Source organism: Motacilla alba, chromosome 2 (genome assembly GCF_015832195.1).
Source record: "Motacilla alba alba isolate MOTALB_02 chromosome 2, Motacilla_alba_V1.0_pri, whole genome shotgun sequence".
In the NCBI taxonomy this organism is placed as follows: Eukaryota; Metazoa; Chordata; class Aves; order Passeriformes; family Motacillidae; genus Motacilla; species Motacilla alba.
Window position 1 is genome coordinate 136,019,006 of NC_052017.1, and position 19,116 is coordinate 136,038,121.

The following is a 19,116-nucleotide window of genomic DNA, read 5'->3' on the forward strand; positions in this document are numbered from 1 at the left end:
CAAATATATAATTTATTTTCCCTCATTCATAAACAATTTACTTGTGCAGTCCTTAGGTTTACAATGCAATAAGAGTTTTCCAAAGACCACTTCTAATTAAAATATCTAGCGTATATTGTGAAATACATTACTGCTGTTATAATTAATAGTTATGAGTCAAACAAAATAAATGTCCAGCAAATTGTAATTCAAAACTCAGTACAAAAAGAAACAGGAAAATCTGCTCTCAGAGATCTTATTCTGGACTCTCCTTTTGACTTCAATGGGCTCAAACAACAGATAGCTTAGAGGTTCTTTTTATATCCCATTTTACAACTTCTATTTACCTTTGGATCAAAGCTCATACAAAGAAGAAAAATACAACTTTTAGTATAAGCTTTTAAAAGAATACTTTTAATTAGACTGAGCTTCATTTCCCAAAAAAAAATGCACAGCAATCAAGAAAGCTAACTATAGTAGACTCTGAAGTTTTCGTTCTGGGTCAGATTAAATAGTGGAGGAAAGGTTTTATAATTCAAGTAGTTCCATCTCAACACTATATTAAATGAGAATATGTGTACTTTGCATTTATGTGGTTAATTTTCACAAAGGATTCCAAACTACACTTGCCGGTATCCACTTGCTGGGTTTGAAAACAGCTCTATGAGGAGATAATGATGGCAGAAGGTTCCTTTTAACTGCCACTGAAATACAGCCACCTCTGAGATATGTCAGTCTCTTCAAATGATAATACCAGTATTAAAATAAACCAGAAAATAGCACAGAAATGTTCATTTTCTGTATACTTGAAAGGTGATTGGAAGTTTTCAATCTACTAAAAACAGTTTACAGAAACTATATTTGGTAATAATCACTAGAAATAAATATGACAGTCAATTCTTAATTTAAGTTTTTAATTACTGTTTTAGTAATTAGTGTTATTTCTTTTCATCAAGCTTTCCTCCTAACAAGTACTCCTAGCTATCACTACTATAACTCTTCTTTTTTTAGTGAAATCAATTATGTATAATAGTGGAACTTCCTTCTGAGATTGGGAATACACAATAAATTAAGAGGTAATAGATAACTTAGGAAGTACATAAGCTTTGAGTTGTTACCTGTGCCTTTGACAGGTAACAATGGAGTCTGTTAAATGTCTTCATAACATAATCAAATATGTGGATATAATTTTTACACATGCATATTATATATGCATGTGTAAACATATGTGTATACATATTTCCATGAGAATTAAATCAAACAAATTACATGCATAAGGCTAATAAGATACATAAATAAGGGAAACAGACAGAATAGAATTCAAGGTCAGAAATAGTGATTCAATAGCAGTATAATCCAAGTAATCAACTCAGTCATATCTGCCTCAAGCCTCCAGATTCTCTCAGTTCTATTGCAAAGACAGTCTGTGCTATTTACAGGCCTTGGGGGATGAGAATTCATCCCTCCAGGAATGCTACTGTGGTTAAGTTATTTACAGGTATTTTCCTTATTTCTAAGATACAATGCAAATATGACACATAACGGCATGAAGCATTTTGTAGAATCCAAGGGAAAATGGGCAGTCCATCTCTCTATGTCTGTGCTGGCTGCATCCCATCTTGTTTTTCAATATGAGTTCTATAAGAGGAGCAGCCCTGCTGGGATCCCTTGTTTGCCATTTATCAATACCCCTGGGCTCACCCTTTATGAATAACACTGTTCCTAAATCTATAAACTTACCCAACTAAGATTTCAGACCCGGGGAAGGACATGATGAATTCCCACTATTTCCATCTTTGACATTTACAACAGTACTCAGCATCTGTAATGCTGAAATTATGAAGCCATACTAAATCTTACACGTTCTATGAGAACAAAGCAATGCAACAATGATTGTAAATCTGCCCAGGAAAGGTAAACAACTGAATGTAAACAAGAACAAATGTAAATGGTGTGTCTACATGTATATTTGTATTTTAAATAATCCTCCTTATAGTCCAATATCCTTCTCCATTCTACTTCCCAGAAAATAAGCTGGATATTGGGAAGGAAACCTTCAACATTTTCAACTACTAGTTGTTTTATTTTTTTTTAAAAAGAGTTTTAAAACTGGTGCATTACGTGTCACACCCTGTTCTATTCAGGCCTAAGATAATTGCCAAATATTGTCCCTTGAATTTTAAATAAAGACAAATGTTATCCTTTTCTTTGTAAAGAAATTGTACCATTTCATTGACAAGGAAACATTCTCCTCTAAAGCTGATGAAAAGGCATGTGTCTAAATCTTGTAAAAGTTCTGGATTTTTGCAATAAACTCTAGCATGAAAATTAAATAAACAAAATTTTGAGGTAAGGTTTATAGCCTTGCAATAATTGATTTTATCAGATGTGTCTCTGATTTGTGACTTTAAAATTGCTTCTTCAAATATCTCACATAGTAAGAGCTGTTTTAAAAATACAGGGGTTCAAGGAAAAAGACCCAGAAGCTTAGAGCAAATTGTCTGTTCTTCTCTGACTGCTCTTTCCTGGACATTGCTTTGTAGTAACTGGTAAGCTAATTTCCTTCAAAGGCTTTGTTCTGTCCTTCCAACCTCAACCATTATGGTCAGAAACACAAGCTGAATGATATGCATCAGCAAGTAGTTGAAGCTGAGATACGACAACCCCATGGAATTAGAATTGAAGTTTCCTATAAGCAGTAAAAATCCCAAAACAACAACTAATTGTACAGCAGATCATAAAGCCTTTCTTATTCCTACCATTCCAATTTATCAGATTCTGTGGAATTAAAGTTTTATATGTAATTTTCATTTATTTTATAGATGCTTTTTTTTTTTTACTTATACTGTTTCTCTGTGTCTCAGTATCATAATGCTGGACTCACTTGGGCCTTGCTTCAGAGGTGCTAACGTGTCCCCCAGACTCTTACTAGAGCCACCTGAAATTGTAAATACTCAATACCTCTGAAAATCAGACAATGTCTAAGACAGTATCTTTTTTTAAAAAGCTACAACACAAGGCTGTCTTATTCTTCAGAATATTTTCTCTGAAAAGTTGTTACAATCAGGCAAATTGAACTATCCCCACAGGATATTTTAAACTTTTTCAAATTTTTCTGAACAAGTATGTGATTTTCTTTCTTGTTATTAGATACATGTGCATTCAATGGTTTCAAAACTCAGATTTTGTGGGTAGACCTTCACATCACGTCAACAACAACCAATTTTATCACAAATGCTCATACAAGCCAGTGCTTTCAGCCAGATGAAGACTGTAAAGAATGCAGGATTTATATGAATGCCATGGTATGGAACAGGGAAGGAAAGCAAGGCAAGATAAGGCAGGGCAAAGCAAGGGGAAAGGCAGCAGAATGAAAGACAATGGACAAATGAGAGGAGGCCAGTCCATGCCTGTCCAAATGAGATGTTTCAAAAGCAGCCTGTATCTTAGGAGATCCAAAGCTGTTAGCTGCTGAAATCCAGGACGTGCTAGTCACTCCACTTGCTGTGTCTCTCCAGTCTTGCACTAGCCTGCTGCTAATTGTGATGGTTGGAGATAAAGGGCACTAAGATAGATGGGTAATTATCCTGCTAGACTTGCTCAAAAACATTCCCCCCCACCCCGCCCCAAATACAAACAAACAAGGAAAAAAACACCGGTAGACTACAAGTTTCTGCTATGTTTCTGCACAGGAATCTTGGAAAAGGAGGAATTTTGAAGCACATCCACAGAATTCTTTAGGTCTCATGCACTGGTGCTTGCAAACTGAGATGCTGATAATGGAGTTGAAGGTACAGCCTGTCCCTCTCCATCCTGAATGGCCGCTGAAGTGCTCAGCCTCTCGCAGAGGCGCGGGCTGGTTGTGCTTAGGGACTGAGGGGCTATTTCTGTGTGTCAGCCGAACAAACCAATCAACCGACCACACTAGAGCTGCCTTAGACTTGTCAGCCGAAGGAAGACGTGCAGGAGTGACCGAGATAAAGTAAGCAAAGCCAAAGGACGGAATTCTGTCAGGACTGCCCGGAGGTGCGGTCACCTCAGGCGGCTGCGGGGCCGGGGCCGATGCCGGCGGGCAGCCTTTGCTCCGAGCCGGCTCCGCCTTGAGACTGCTGCCCCTCACAATGAAAAAGAGGAAAGCGAAGGTGAGGCTCTCCTGTGCCCTTTGCGAGTCTCGAGTGGCACCGGCTGGAAAAGGAGAAACAGTCGCTGCTGCGTTTTTGGGAGGGATCGTGTGCTTCTTCACTGCTGCCCTGCAGGAGAGGAGAAGGAGGAGGCGAGCGCTAAGCGGGGGCACAGCCATGCCGTGTTTTAGTCCTGAGAAAGGCGGGGGTGACAGAGGGTAACTTTGCCTGCAGCCCTGAAGAACTGCGTAGCTTGAAAAAACGGCGAGTCGCGGTGCGCAGCCCGCTGAGCACAGCCAGCCCCGTGTCACCGGCGGGGGCTTACGGCAAAGAGGCACCCTAGAGGAGGTGAGCGGGTGTGGAGGAGTTGGAAAGGAAGGACGACGCTGTCCCTGCTCCAGTCAATGCGTCCCTCTCCCCCTGTATGAGTATACATACACACAAACACACGAACTAACACAACGCACGCACCCGTGCACACAGAGATGCAGCACCGGCATCGACCATCTGGATATGAGGAAACCTGAACCTGCTGCTACTCTCCCGACCATTCCCGCCTCGGGGACAGAGCCAGCATCTCGCTGCGCCCACCCGTGCCCCACTGGGGAAAGCCATCCGCCAGCAATCCCATCGTCAGTAACTCCATAAATCAAGTGACTGGGAAGGAAGCGGTGGGGAGGGGCTGGCAGAGCATGAAGGGAGCGGGACTGAGGTTGGAATGAGGGAAAAAAGAGATTGCAGAGGTGGTTAAAAGAAGCAGGGCACGCTTTGTCCCTGCTAAATACTCCCACATGCCAGGTACCCATCACTGGAAATGGAAATGCTTTTCATTTTCTCATCACTTCTCTTATCAATGAGCCGTTTAAAATCTCAGTGCTTCATCTCCCTTTCATTTTAAAAGCTGCCCTTGTTCCGCTTGTCACAACTGCAAGAGGGGAACAGAGGAACAACAGCAGCGGCAAAGCTTCATTTTAGCCAGGCAGACAAAAGTCGACCTTGGTGCTCTCTCTCGGAGAGACAGTCAAACAGAAGAAATGGATGAATCTTGTGGAATCTGGTCATTTTGCTTGATTTCTTCTCAGGTTTGCCTCTGCTACCGAAGGCGTGCAAGTCCTCTCCTCTAAATCCCAGGAGGCAAAGCTCACTGATGCTGCCTAATTTCTTTTCTCCTCATTTTTGCCCTCTTCCCCACTTTCTCTAAGGGAGTTGGACAGTGGAGTTTCCCATTCCCTCCTCCTCTAAACTTGGTTTGGATCTCCCTTGCCTGAGGGGAGGGAGCTTTCATGGGTGCCTTGTTCATCTGAAGGGAAGAGCACAGGATTCATCACCCCCTATAACTGATCAGGCATCACTCTGCTTGGCCTTTTCTAAAGGCTGGATCATGGATGTGTTTGCTGGTTTTAATGCCTTTCATGCCACTCAGTATTCAGTGGTGTCATTGCTTTTTTACTCCATGCCTATTGAAGGAAGATTTTGTTGGAGATGGTTCCATGGCATAAATGGGATATTGTATAAGCAAGATATTAATTGAAAAAGGAACAATTCCTCTTTACTTAGCTCTTCCTATCACTCCTTCCTCAGCAGGTTTGACAATTTCCTTTCTTCCACCTTCTCCTGCTTTCTTCTCCCTTTTCTAACCCCATTCAATATTGTTGGAGGTTCCAAAGAGTCATGAATTTATAGATAGATGTGAAGGATTTGTTTTGTCCATATTAATATATCCAAGGAAAGCCTAATTATCCAGATGTGAACGTGATTCCTTAGGCATCCTGGCACCTGTAATGATGGGAGAGCTGTGGATCAAGACTAGGGAAATATTGACAAAAATTGGAAAAGCCTGAGAGGCAGATATCAAGTAAAGCTGTGGAAATGGTCTGATGACAGGAATGACAGCAACAATTTGGGCATTATGACGTGGTGCTGGACTGTTCAGTAGAAGTGTTTAAGCAAGGAAGGGTATGGGCTAGAGCTTGCAGATGGGGTGTAGTAAAAAGGCCTTGCAAAGCAATGGTAGAGGAGATTTAGGATCTGGGAAGTCATCTTGCTCCCGATATTTGGAATGCTTTAAATGAGCAAGTATTCATTCATCCTTTGCCTCTGCTTTCTGGGGGCAGGAACAGTGTTGACACAATGGGAATGTAAATCAAAGTAAAATGCTTTCATTCACGGGAGTGGAGAGAGAATTAATATAAATGTCCAGAATAGATGCAGTGCTGCAGTGAGTGTAAGCCAGCTCTGTAAGACTTGGCTGCCTAAAGGAACCCACATCCAGAATGTAAAATCTCACCTCCTGGGTCGGCAGTTTTTGGGTGAACCGCCCCAGTCCAAAGGAAATCTATGAAAACTGCCAGGGTTGGCACCGGGGAAGCTTAGGCCCTAACAATGGGAAGAAGGAGAAACGGCCAGTTTTGCAAAGCTCATTTTCCCCCTGTTTCTTGGGCTGTTTCTGGTGCTTCATCGCAGCTTTTGCCCTCTGTGCCCAGCGCTTTTTCCTCGCCCCACGCCCAAGGGCAAGCGGCGGCTCTCAACAGGTGCCGGGGGAGCCGCTCGGCTGCGCGGCCGCCCAGCGCGTCCCTCGGTCGGATGCTGCCGCCCCGCGACTCGCGCTCACCACGCAGCCGCTCGGAGCCGCGCCGGAGCCCCCGCTCGCCCCCGCACCGCGCCCGGCCCGCATCCAGCCCGGGGCTGGCGAACCCTGGCACCGGCACCGAGAACGCGCTAATGGCAGAAGGCTGAACCGGGGAAAAGAAATGCCCCCAAAGCCCGGGTCGGTGCTGACAGCAAACCGTCTCCAGACCGGGGCAGAGCGCCGGGAGCGGCTCCCTTCAATAGATGCGAACAGAGAAAGGCTGCCTTAATTACAATGTGCATAAACGTCGCAGGCAAGCCCCTTGGATACCCCGCGTCAGGATAACGCGGGATGAGGTAAAAGCCCTCCAGACCCTCCCCGTGAAACGCGAATTGTCTTTTTCAACGCGATGCAAATGGGGGGAAAAGCAGCTGCAAAGCTCTACAATAAACTGTTTCATCCAAGCCAGCGCCAGCTCAGGAAGGCACGCCTTTGAATGCCACCCCCACAAGACACCTCCTTCCCACCCGTGCAGGCAACCTCTGTAGGCGATAACCAAGTCTAAAAACTCGGAGAGGATCGATAATGTCTACTAAATATTCTGGGAGTGTATGAGTGTGGCGGGGAGGAGGGATGAGGATGAGGAGGGGGATAAAAGGGTGATTAATCGGATATTAATCACTGGCCACAAACAAGGGGAGATTATTTCGGGTAGGCAGCCGACTGTGGGGAGTAGCAGAATAGATCCTTTTACTGAAGGCACGCGTGATAGGATCGGCACTTCACTGTTTAGTGATGCCTGTGTAATTCTGCAGGTGCACATTATTCAAGCCACATATTTCTTCTTTTCTCTATGTGTAGCATTTCCCTTAACTGCCTGCAAGCACAGACTTAGTGAAGATATTTATGCCGCTAACTAGACATTTCCTTTTTGCCCTCCTTTCATGAACACAGAAGCAAGAAGAAAGCAAAATAGCCCCTGCCTCGGGGAAAAAAAAATATATATATATAGAGAGAGAGACAAAAACCACCATCCAAACTCCCTCACACACATCAGAGAAAAGGGACCAAGGGAGGGAGTAGAAAAGGTGTCGATCTTTGCACCCAGCGAGAAACCAAGGCTGAATTACTAACGCACAGCCTGGGAGCCCTGCATGCGTACAGACAGCTGAGCGTGAAGCGCATTTCGGGCTCTGAGACGGCTACGCGTACGCTGGGCTCCTCCGTAACTTTCCCCACGCAACGGGTTAAACTAATAAGTGCATCGATACAGGCATTCCCGCAAAGATCCCGCTGCTCGACCGAAAACCAGAATTGTAGGTAATCCCCCCACACACCCGGCACTAACACCATCGTCACCTTAAAAAAAAAGTGAACCAGTGGGATTTGTTTGAATATACACTAGTTAGAGGCTATATGAACCAACTCACGTCTCCGTTTGAGCATACTGCAAGAATATTTATTGAGCCCCAGCTCAGTCACTGCATTGAACGCCAGCTCTGGCAAGCAAATACATTTCCTATCTCCGAAGAGAGCTCTGAATCAACTCCTTCTTTCCTCCCCGCCTTAGCGATCGTTTATGTATTTCCATTGCAAAGTACCAAGGGCAAAAATATAAAATAAGAGATAAATATATTTTGAAATACACCTTGATGCGAGGCGAGAGCTTGCAACGCCCTGATAGAAAGCAAATGGACCCCTAAAAATATACCACTCAAATACTACCCTACCTTTCACACACGAAACCATCAATAAAAAGACGAGGTTCCAAAATGTAAATCCACTTTTAATCTCCATTTTCTTCACCAGGATGAAGTCCAGCCGGCCACATTTAGTACATCCCCTTTCCCAAAAGTCTGCTAATTTCGATTCCTTTGCACGGATTTCCCCTCTGCAGATCCCTTTCATATTATTCTTGAGAGCTCCTAATTCCTATTCCTCGGCCAGGCGCAGCGGAGTTGTTGCTGTTGATGGTGCGCGGTCACAGCTCGGAGTGAATGGTGTTTCTGGGATACCACAGCAACCTTGACGAGGACTCAACCATCTCTCCAACGGGGGCACAAAGTCTCAGCTACTCTCGATCGTGTCTTTTCCTCCCCCACCCCCCCCGCTACCCCAACTCCCTGCACAGCCGAAACCCACCACAACCCTGCCTCCTCACAGCATCCACCGGGAGCCACGGGAGAGCACCTCAACGCTCAGACGCTCTCTCCAATAAACTCCAAACAGCATTTGCAATTGAGACTCTACCCCCACCCCCTTGTTCCCTCAAGAGGATCAGTGCTGCCTGGGAGAACGGCTCGGGAGATAACGGAGTGGCGGGATCCCCCCGCCGCCCGGCGGAGCCTGGGGCGGCCGGCGCGGCGGGGCTCGCCCATCCCGCCGCCGCTCGCGGCAGCAATCACAGCCTCGTTATTAACCACGCACGTGCGGTGCTCGGGGCTGCCATCGCCACACCGGCTCGCCCGCACCGGCTCGCCCGCGCCTTCGGGCAGGCACACACCCCGCGGCCCCCGGGGATGCGCAGGCTGATTGCTCTGCGCGGGGACATTAATTACAGGCCGGGCAGGGGGGAGCGGCGGGCACAGCCCCGCTCCCCGTGCGCTCAGCTGAGGGGGCCCTTTGCCGCGGCGGGCGGGGGCCGGGGCCCGGCGGGCGGTGGCTCCCAGCGGGCCGGGCCGGGCCGGGCCGGGCCGGGCGAGGAGCGGGGGCGGCGCGGCCGCGGCTCCGCCGGGAAGAGCGCTGGCGCCACCTACCGGCCGCGCCGCCGCGCCGCCGGGCCGCGGCGCTCCGCGGGGGCGGGGGCGCTGCGCGGGGACTCCGGCCGGGGAGCGGGGGGGCTGCGGGACCAGCGCTGCCCCGGCCTGCGGGACTCGAACCCGCGCTCGGGGCTGCCCTCCTCTGCCCGCCCCACACCGCGCAAGCTGCGCGGTTCTTCCGCAGCGGGAAGCTTGTGGAGGGGGCGGGCGGGCACCGCCTGCGGTGCGGAGGCGTGCACGTGGGTGGGTGCGGGGGTGTTGTCCCAGGTGTGCGGGGGTGTTGGGGCCGCATTTCTGCGCGGAAGGGCTGCACGCGTGTGTCGGGCTCCGCAGTGCGTGCGTGGGAGGTTTCTCTTGGGGGCGGAGTGTGTGTTTGGGTGCGCGTGTGCATGTGTGTGTTTGCGCTGCTGCGGGAGTGTCTGTGCGTGTTGTGTGTGCTGCCGTGCTGAATGTGAGTGCGCGTGTGCACGCGTGTGGTGTGCGTTGTGCGTGTGCCCGCGTGTGCAAGTGCTTGCGTGGTTCAGTGAGGGTGTGTGCAGTGCGCACACGTGTTTTGTGCATATGTGCACGCTTCTGTGTTTGTGTAAGTGTGCATGGATTCTTTCCAGTGCCTCTGTGTATGTGTGTCTTTTGTGCACGTGTATTTGTGTGAATGTGTTCTTACACGTCAGCACGTGTGCCTCTGATGTGCCTTTGTCTCGCATGTGTGTGCACACGGGTTTGTTCACACACCTGTTAATTCATGCAGGTTTGTGTGTATAAGTTGTTGCATGGATGATATGGTGCATGTGTGCACAAGCACATGTGTTAAATGTGTGAGCTGCGTAAATGCATCATCTAAAGTGCCAATGGAGATGGAGTTGGCTGTGTGAGCCGGGAAATTCTGGTAGCCAGTAACAAAGCCTGGATCTTTACAGGTGTGTCCACGGAGGGGTTTGCATTTCCTTGTGTTGAACTGTATGGGGGTGTGTCTTAAATGCATGGAGTGCATTTTTGGAAAGCTCTATCCTGGTTAGGAACTTTGAATGTGAACTGAGACTTTCTAAATAGGTGTAGGTGCATGTATGAATTTGTATGACCACATTTTTTTATATATACACATGTCTATTTTTTATATATACATGATAAATATAATAGTGCCACAACACCATAGATAATAGTATTGAAGAAATCTGGAAAGGCAGTGATTCACTCTTTACTGCAAAAGCTCAGTGTAAAAGAGGAGGTTTGTGTGGCTGTAAGTCTGCTCCCGTGTGGGTGTCAGGGTGAGCAGTATGTGCCTTTCTTCCACCTGTACTTAAAACCAAACCCTCTTTCAGTGAGGCCAGCAGTGATTCAGAATGTGGCTCTGCATATGGCTGGCTGTACTCACCTCTATAACTCTAATGTACGAGCGAAGAATACTTCAGCTACAAGTGCTGACACTTGCCAGTCCCATTGGATCCATACATGTTTGTTGGCTGGGGAGAAGCCAAGGTATATATTTCACAGCCCTGTGTACCATCCACAGCCTTCTCTTGCTGACACATAAGTCCTGAAGTGTGACTGCTGTAATTGAAACTTGATGATACAAGGATGTGATCACACAAATTATGTCAGCCTTGTGTTGGTGTTAGGGGCATTGCCCTGATAGGATCAGTGTTATGACAAAATTTCATTTAAAATTTTTGAAATTTTTAAAACAAGTGTTTCTTGTTTTAGCTAAAGTGGGATTGGTGAAAATCACTCTGTTCTAAACCTGTCAACTGTATTTATTAATTATGGAATCTCTATCTTTACTAGATACTTGTATTTACATTTATGCATGTACCTGTAATCCATTTTTTCAAGAGAAATTCAGAACTGGAAACCTGTGCTTTCTGAACAGCATAGATGGCCACGCCTTGAGTATTCATATTTTGGAGTGTGAGTCCTCAAAATAAATTTACTGCCCCAAGAACACTTTCTTGTTCTGAAATTCAAAATCCCTTTGGGTTTTTTTCTTATACTCTACTACTTTATCAGTTGTCAAGTATAAGAAAATAGATACTGAAGATACAGACTCGTTATTTCTAATTCATGCATTGCATTGCTCAGTACTTCAATACCTAACTTATTTAGAGGTCTTACTTTAATGTCATTAGAAGTCACATCTGTTTGACATCCAGCAAGATTTATGCTTCAAGTTATCTGTATTACTTTTGGTTCATCTTTTAGATGTTCAACATGAACAAAGAATTGCTTACAGGGAAGCAAAGGAACCAAAGATTTTCTTGTGGTGAAATTCCTACTAATTTTCAATGACCCTTAGGTTTTCAAGTAATTTAGATGCATTTTTAAAATAACACTTCAGCTACTAAGGCAAATGTTAGGCACATTTGGTAGTATTAGTGCTAGAGATGAACTGGAATTTCTTCATAGTTCACCCCCCACCCCAACCTCCAACAGTGTGATGTTGCATTTTTCTTGTGATTGATTTGTTGTTCAATACTAGTGTCCCATAACCTTTTGTGTGATTCTGGGTTCAAGTTGTAGATTATGTTAGATATTTCATATTCACAATGTGTCCTCCTCCATCTTAGTTTTCCTTCCTGTCTTCCTTCCCCCTCTCTCTCTCCCCTCCTTCTCTCCTTTCTCCCCTCAATTTCTTCTTTCTTTCTTTCCCTTCTTTCTCTTCTTCCTCTTGTGCTTCTTTATCCTGTTTTTCTTCCTCCCTTTGTGTTTTATATTTTCTTCCTCATTCTTTTTCTTTCTCACCCTCTTTTTTTTTTTCTCTTTCTCTTCTCTCTGTTCTCACTTTTGGCATGGTCAAGCTTATTGATCATTTGGGTATCAGTCAAGGATGAAAGTGACTTGGCAAGGACCATTAAGTCAATCACTATGATTAAATACTCCCAAGAATTTTAAAATGTGCTGAAATCAGAAATGGGCAGATACTTAACTGTCTGACCTGTCAGGCACATGACTATCAGCATTGCTAGTGGAAAACTTGTATCCCAGACCTGACAGGCTGTGATGCCTTAGTCACACTATCTGTAAGCAGGCACTTGCCTCTGAATCTCCAAGAAGTAAATACACCAAAATAGTTCTACAGAATAATGTGTTACTATTAGTATTCACATTTTCCCCGTTCACAGTTCCCTGCTCACTTTGCCAAGGCAGATCAAATTCAAGTTTGATAATTACATTACGAATTCCTCCTACATTTTCATCTGCATTTGTTATTCTTCATTCACTGTCATATACTTTTGTGTGAGGTAGCTGCATTTTTTTAAGTAGCTCCTACATTTTGCTTCCAGGTAACGTCACTCTAATTGTGAATAGACTGATTGCTCTGCTTTAAATAATGCAGTGGGGTCTTCTGTGACAAATAATGCTGTGAATAATACGGTGTACAATGCTTGCAAATACAGACAGCATATGTAGGCATGTGCAGAGCATGTAGGCAGTGATACTCAAAAATGAGTATTTGACTTGGGATACAAAATTTATTCACTCATATCATATAATTCTTTTGAAAATCCAGACCAGATGTAGAATATTCTGTATTGCCATAACTTAGTCCATGTGGTTATGAACGCTGGTATGATTGTTGGTCCGAACTCTGACCCAGAACACAGACTGCATGTGTAGCAGTGAGACCTAACATTGTTGAAAACACTAGGAGAGTATTACAAATATGCTGAAAACTTCTATTTCCTCACTTAGGCTTTTGAACATGTGTTGGAGTCCATCAGGAGAAGTCACAAAGAGGAGGACACCATTGTGCCACCCCCACTTCACTCAGACTAGAATAATTTTACTGCGTGAAACAGATAATGAATTTTTGATAGAAAAGAGTGTGTGGAGATCATTCCACAAATGTTGGGATACTATGATGTGCTGCTGTTACTGCTTCATATTCACAGTACAGGATACAGTCATAGTGTGAAGATTAAGGATAATACAACCCAAACAATGAAAAGATGCATTAAAGCAAATACAGCAATGGAGAAAGCTGGAGGGGAAAGTGCAGTATTACTGATGTCTTCTTGTCTACTTAAGCTTTCACAAGTAAGGAAGCTGCCTCTAACACAAAATATCTCTGTTCAAGAAAACTAAATATTCAAGAGTACCCACTACAGTTCTGACTTAAAAAATAAAGAGTATTTCCTTCAGATGTGCTGTGCACAGGGAGATGAGGTTCATATCTTTCAGTATCAGAATTAGCTTTGATTTTGTTAACTCCCTGTTAAACGTTCCTTGTATTCTGCTAGAGGCCACATGTGAAATCTGTTTGCAGACAAGAGAGAGAATGCAATTCTCTTTTATGCAATGTTTCCTGATTTAGATGTTGTACCATAAAACACTTAGTTCTCAAGTGGAATCCAAGGAATTAGTTTTGTTCTGCTGCTACAAGATTTTTCTTATCTTAGTGACTAAATTTATTGTATTATAAAGTATTGTATTATGATCAGCCATGATCAGTCAAGATGATGTTGGTGTGTAGTTGTGTTTGTCTGAGATTAGACAACAGGCATTGTCAGCAAAAGCTGTCACTACTGTAACATTCTGCCATCTCTTGTCAGCAGAGTTGGATGATTTGGGAATCCTATAGGATATGTAAAAACCAGAAGTGTCTGAGTTCTTTACACAGGCAGAATGACTTTTTATGTAGTATGTGCAATGCCATTAGCTTTGGCAGAATTTATCTCTTGATCCCCCTGTCTTTACTGGTTTCTGTTCAGATACCCATTTGAAGAGTAGTATTACCCCTTATCTCCAGTAATTTAGGCCTTTCAGTCCATGACCAAAAATGCCAATGTTTATCCTGCCCAATGCACTGTTTTTGTGGAGATACAAAGTAAGAGAGAGTATAACAATGTGATAGCTCCCACATGAATGTGATACAGTACAGCATTGTGCAGTGGCAGCTTTCCAAGGGACACTTGAATGGTGAAAGTTTAGAAAATACATTTAATATGAACATTGCACCAAGTAAAATTATTTAGTATATACTTAAAGACAGAATATCACCTTGAGTTCTGTATGCCATTGTTTTCCATGATAGGAAATTACTGCACACAGTGTCAGTAGAACAAAAGAGAAGAAAAAGTAAATATTGCAGGGAAAAAAGTGTGCTAGGAAATTGCTATGCTTTGTCACTAATGTAATAAGCAAAAGGGAATTATCCAGAATTGCATCAAATATTATCCTTCTGTCGTAATAGTACTACTGCAGTATGTAAAGGAAAAGAAATCAGGAAAGGGTAGTGAGGTGCTGAAACAGGAAGAAAAAAAAATTGTTTATTTAGTGGATTGTGTAGGTAATAAAGTTGCTGAGCTGGTGGAAGGATGTTAAACTGTCCTTCCAAATTCCATTTTTCTGTTTGCACTGGATTGAGATATAGTTAAGGTATATTAAACATGTCAGTTACTTACTGCAATTGAGTAATAATGAAATGCAGTGTATGTACAATCATTCTTCATTGATCAAATCTGAAGTGCATTCCACTGGTGAGTGTAGATTTTCCCTGTAAACTTCTATTTGTTAGCTGATGGGGTGAAAAGAATTGTTTATACAAAAAAGTTTTCTTGCATCTCAGGTTTTGCTTTAATTATTTCTGTGACTGGGTTTTGTTTGTTTGTTTTTTTCCCCTGTATTATCTTTTGTAATGTTTTCAATGTCCTTGTATGGTTATTGAAGTTTCAGGGAAGATAAGCACTATAGCTATAAAATTATTAATTATTCTTGATAATACTTGCAGAAGTTATGGATATAAATATTCTGGCATATGCCAGAGAAGAGGAACAAATCTCGTAGGCCTCTGTTTCTGTTATTCTTCATGAAGGATTCCCTTGGCTTGAACCAGAATTTTGTGCATGGAGCTGTACATAATCTAAGCCCATAAAACATTGGTAACCCTGACTCTAATTCAGACTAAAAATTACATAAAGAACATTTATAAGTAATTTGTAGCTAGTAAGAAGATGGCCATTCTACCTGCCATATATTCTTTAATAAACACTTAAGAACATAATGTCTGTTGACATTACAGACAATTGATAACCTGGTTTAGAGATGTATTTCTGGACACACAACTAACATATACTGATGGCTTTTAGATGCCATATGTTGAGATTTTAAAGTTACAGATAGCTTAGGAAATTCTGGTAGCAAGTGTTGGTAATTACTAATCTTGAAGAAAAGACAGGCAAAACTGGATCTTAAGGGTATCTGATAAACAGCTAAGATTTAATTTCGATTTGCGACTGCATTATTAATTTGTCGCAGTGTTCAAGACAGCCTAGTAAAATATTTCAGGCTTTTCTTCATATTATTTAATGTTAGACATTGATCAGAAGCTGAGGGAGGGTCAAAGAAAGTGTGTGGGAGAGAATATTGGACTAGTATCAAGCTATTTTGTTTCAGCTAGATACTTGGTATGCATGAGCATAGCTAGACCCTTTTGCTATCTATTTCTCTCTGTACTCCATTCTAAAATGATTTATAATGTTTCAATCCCTTCCCCTTTTTAGCTGAGTGCTGTATTACAGTGGAGAGTCTATCGGTGCTGATTTTAAATAGCATTTCACAACCAGCTCTGTCTCTTGCTTTGTTCTCTATATGGGCATCACGTCACTTGGAGAATGATGAGCTAAAAGTAATGAGTGTTGATGTGGTGATTCTGTAATTTTTTGTGCAGCTTGAAATGCAGATCTGAGCTGACCTGTGTTAAGGGATGTGATGAAAAGCTTACCTTCCCCCTCACAGAGGAGCGTGAAGTCACGAGCCCTTGCCCTGAGCTCCTCAGAGCTGTCCTGGGAGAGCATCAGCCCCAGGTGAGATAAAGCACCACAAGTCCCTGGGGATCACCCTCTGGGACATGGGCTGAGGGGTCCCTGCCCTGGGGGACAGGGCTCATTATGGGATACAGGGAAAGAGCATGCTGGGGTGGTGGAAGACTTACTATGGAACATTTAGGGGGGGAACCAAAGGTGGGCAGATGAAGGCATCAAGCCAGTTTGTGTAGGAACAAATGTGCAAAAATGGAGACAGAAGAAGATAAAGGGAATCTGTTGACAGTTTGCTGGTTGGTACCCTGATCTGTGTTTTAGGTGGTGGGCTATGCTTTTCAGTCCTATCGATCTATGGTTTAGGTAGTTTGATGCACTTGAATATGCTGTTTGTTACCTATTTATTGGTTTCATTAGTGGCAAAATTTGTTGACATGATATGTGCACTAGTTTTGATTCCATAACTATTCTGTAGTTACTTTTTTACATAAAAATATGGAATGTATTATATTACTCATTCTCATGAATGAACTATTGTTTTAAGTCCTCCAAATTCAGTTATTAAAAATAAAAGTTATTAAAAATAAAGTACTTCAATAAAGTATAGTATTAATATATAGGGGCACTAATTTTTTATTTTCCATACTGATGTATTTTTACTGCTTTAGGATTTCCAGTTTCCCACTAAAGTGTTAGCTACAGTTCTGAAAGAATAATTAGTTACATTTTTTATTTCAGGCATATTGTCTGTTCATTTATGTGTTTGTCATTATTATAGAAAAAAAGAAAAATAAGACTGTAGTGTATTGTCTTGCTGAATGTATGACTATATGTGTCTCAGTCTATTCATATTTTTAAGAAAATTGTTTCATTTATAAGCAAGGAGTTTTTTGTCTGAAATCCCAATATCCTCTGGCAGAAGTATTTTAGAGATCCAATTAATGGTATACAAATATTTTATACTAAATGAGAAAAAAGATTTGCAGTAGAAACATTGAAGGGCTACAAGCTAAGAAAATAATGAGATCCTTAGATATTGAATATATTGAAAAATTGACAATTAACTCAGGTGACTGTAAAATAATCTTCATTAGTTCTACAATCATTAAATGGAAAAAGTTAAATTTAACTGTAAATATTTCAGTGTTATTTCAAGAAAATCTTTTGGAAATAACATTGAATATTTGAAAGACTATTCAATTAATTTGGTTTCATCACATTAAAATGTTGGAGTATGCCTAGCATCAAATGGAAAATAAATAGCACACTACAAAATATACCATAGGAACTTCATAATTTTTCAGTATCATTAATAGATAGTATCATAAAGCAAGCAGGTGGTGTAGAAGACCAGCTTGCCTGAACAGAGAACTCCTCTTGGAGATCAAGAGGAAAAAGAAACTGTATGATCTCTGTAAACAAGGTTAGGCTTCACAGGGAGATTACAGAGATGTAGTTCACAGACGCAGGGAGAAAAAAGGGCAAAGCTCAGATACAGTTGCAACTGGCTAGTGTTATGTCTGGAAACAAAAGAGACATTTTGAAATATACTAATAGCAAGAGACATCTAAGGAAAATGTTTGATTGATACTTGATTGTCACCTGACAAATAAGGGAGAAGAAAAGGTGGAGGCATTCAATGTTGGGGGCTTTTTGCCTCAGTCTTTAATAATACTGATAAGCCCTTGGGCTACGTGGTTCTCTGAGCTGGAGGACCACAGCTGCAGAAACAAGTGATTTTCCAGTGGAGGACACTGAAGTTTTAAGGGAGCAGTTGTATCAGTTGAATGTCTGTAGGTGCAGGAGCCTGATGTGATTCGACCCAGAGTACTGAAGGAGTGGATGCTATGGAAGGACCCCTCTTGATCATCTACCAAATGTCTTGGAAGTTCAGCGAAGTCCCTGCTGACAGAAAGCTGTCCAGAGTTACTCCAATCTTCAAAAAAGGGTGTGAGGGAAGACCCAGGGAACTGCAGACACCTAAGTCTAACCTCAGGTCCTGGAAATATTATGGAGAAGATTATACTGGGTGGTATTGAAAGTCATTTAAAGAACACTGCAGTCATCAGGGATAGTAAACTTGGGTTTACAAAGGGAAAGTCCTACCTTATTTAGTATCTTTCTGATTAAGGTCACCCACATAGTGGATTAAGGCAAAGCAGTGGAAGTAGTTTTTCTGGATTTCAGGCTTTTTGATACTGTCTCTCACATCTTTCTCAACCCCTTGTCCACCTGTAGGATGAGCAAATGCAATGGTGACCTGAATGAAGAACTGGCTGAACAGGTTGCATTGTGTGGGGCTACATGTGGCTGTACCAAGTGTCCCTCAGGCTTCAAATCTAGGGCCAGTTCTGTTTAATATTTTTCTGAATGATCCAGGTGCAGGAGTTGAATACACCCTTAGATAGTTTGCTGATGATACCAAACTGGGAGATGCCATGGACTCATGTGAGGCCCGCAACATTACATGTAGAATTTAGGGGAAATAGAGTGAATATAGAATGGAAAAAATATAAGAGATGAGAAAATATTTCTGAATAAAGTGAAAAAGTTGAAATTTATTAAATTTTACTTTCTGTAATGACTATTTAGTAAGAATTTTATGTCATACTTACTAGGACTAGACACATGTTTCTATCCTCTTAATTAATAATTTAATATTTATTTGCGGCTTTTCTCAAGGGGACATAGCATGTTTTTCTTCTTTGATCAGTGCCCATGCTTTCTAGGCAGTCTGTCACCTATTCTGAGCATCCAGTCTGACTCCCAAATCCTGGCAAGCTGCCTACTCCTGAGATTTTTTGCTAAGCAGAATTCCTTTCAGGCATCCTCTGGAATAAATTACTCATCTGTGTTTCTTAAAGAAATTGTTTAGGAACCAAAGTCCATGAGAGAATTCTAGGCTGATAATCCTCATAATAAAATAATTTCCC

General features: G+C 42.6%; 1 protein-coding gene across 4 annotated transcripts in view; it reads right to left on the reverse strand.

The window, feature by feature from the left end:
• Positions 1-8,754, reverse strand: part of CSMD3 (CUB and Sushi multiple domains 3) — a 580,220-nt gene extending 571,466 nt beyond the window's left edge. For 3 of the 4 annotated variants that reach the window (XM_038122755.1, XM_038122747.1, XM_038122737.1), the window contains exon 1: positions 8,400-8,754. In XM_038122755.1, the coding sequence (XP_037978683.1) occupies positions 8,400-8,577 (178 nt within the window). In that variant the 5' untranslated portion in view covers positions 8,578-8,754. The remainder of the gene's footprint in view (positions 1-8,399) is intronic. The other variant, XM_038122727.1, reaches the window with a different exon arrangement.
• Between the last annotated feature and the right edge of the window lie 10,362 nt (positions 8,755-19,116).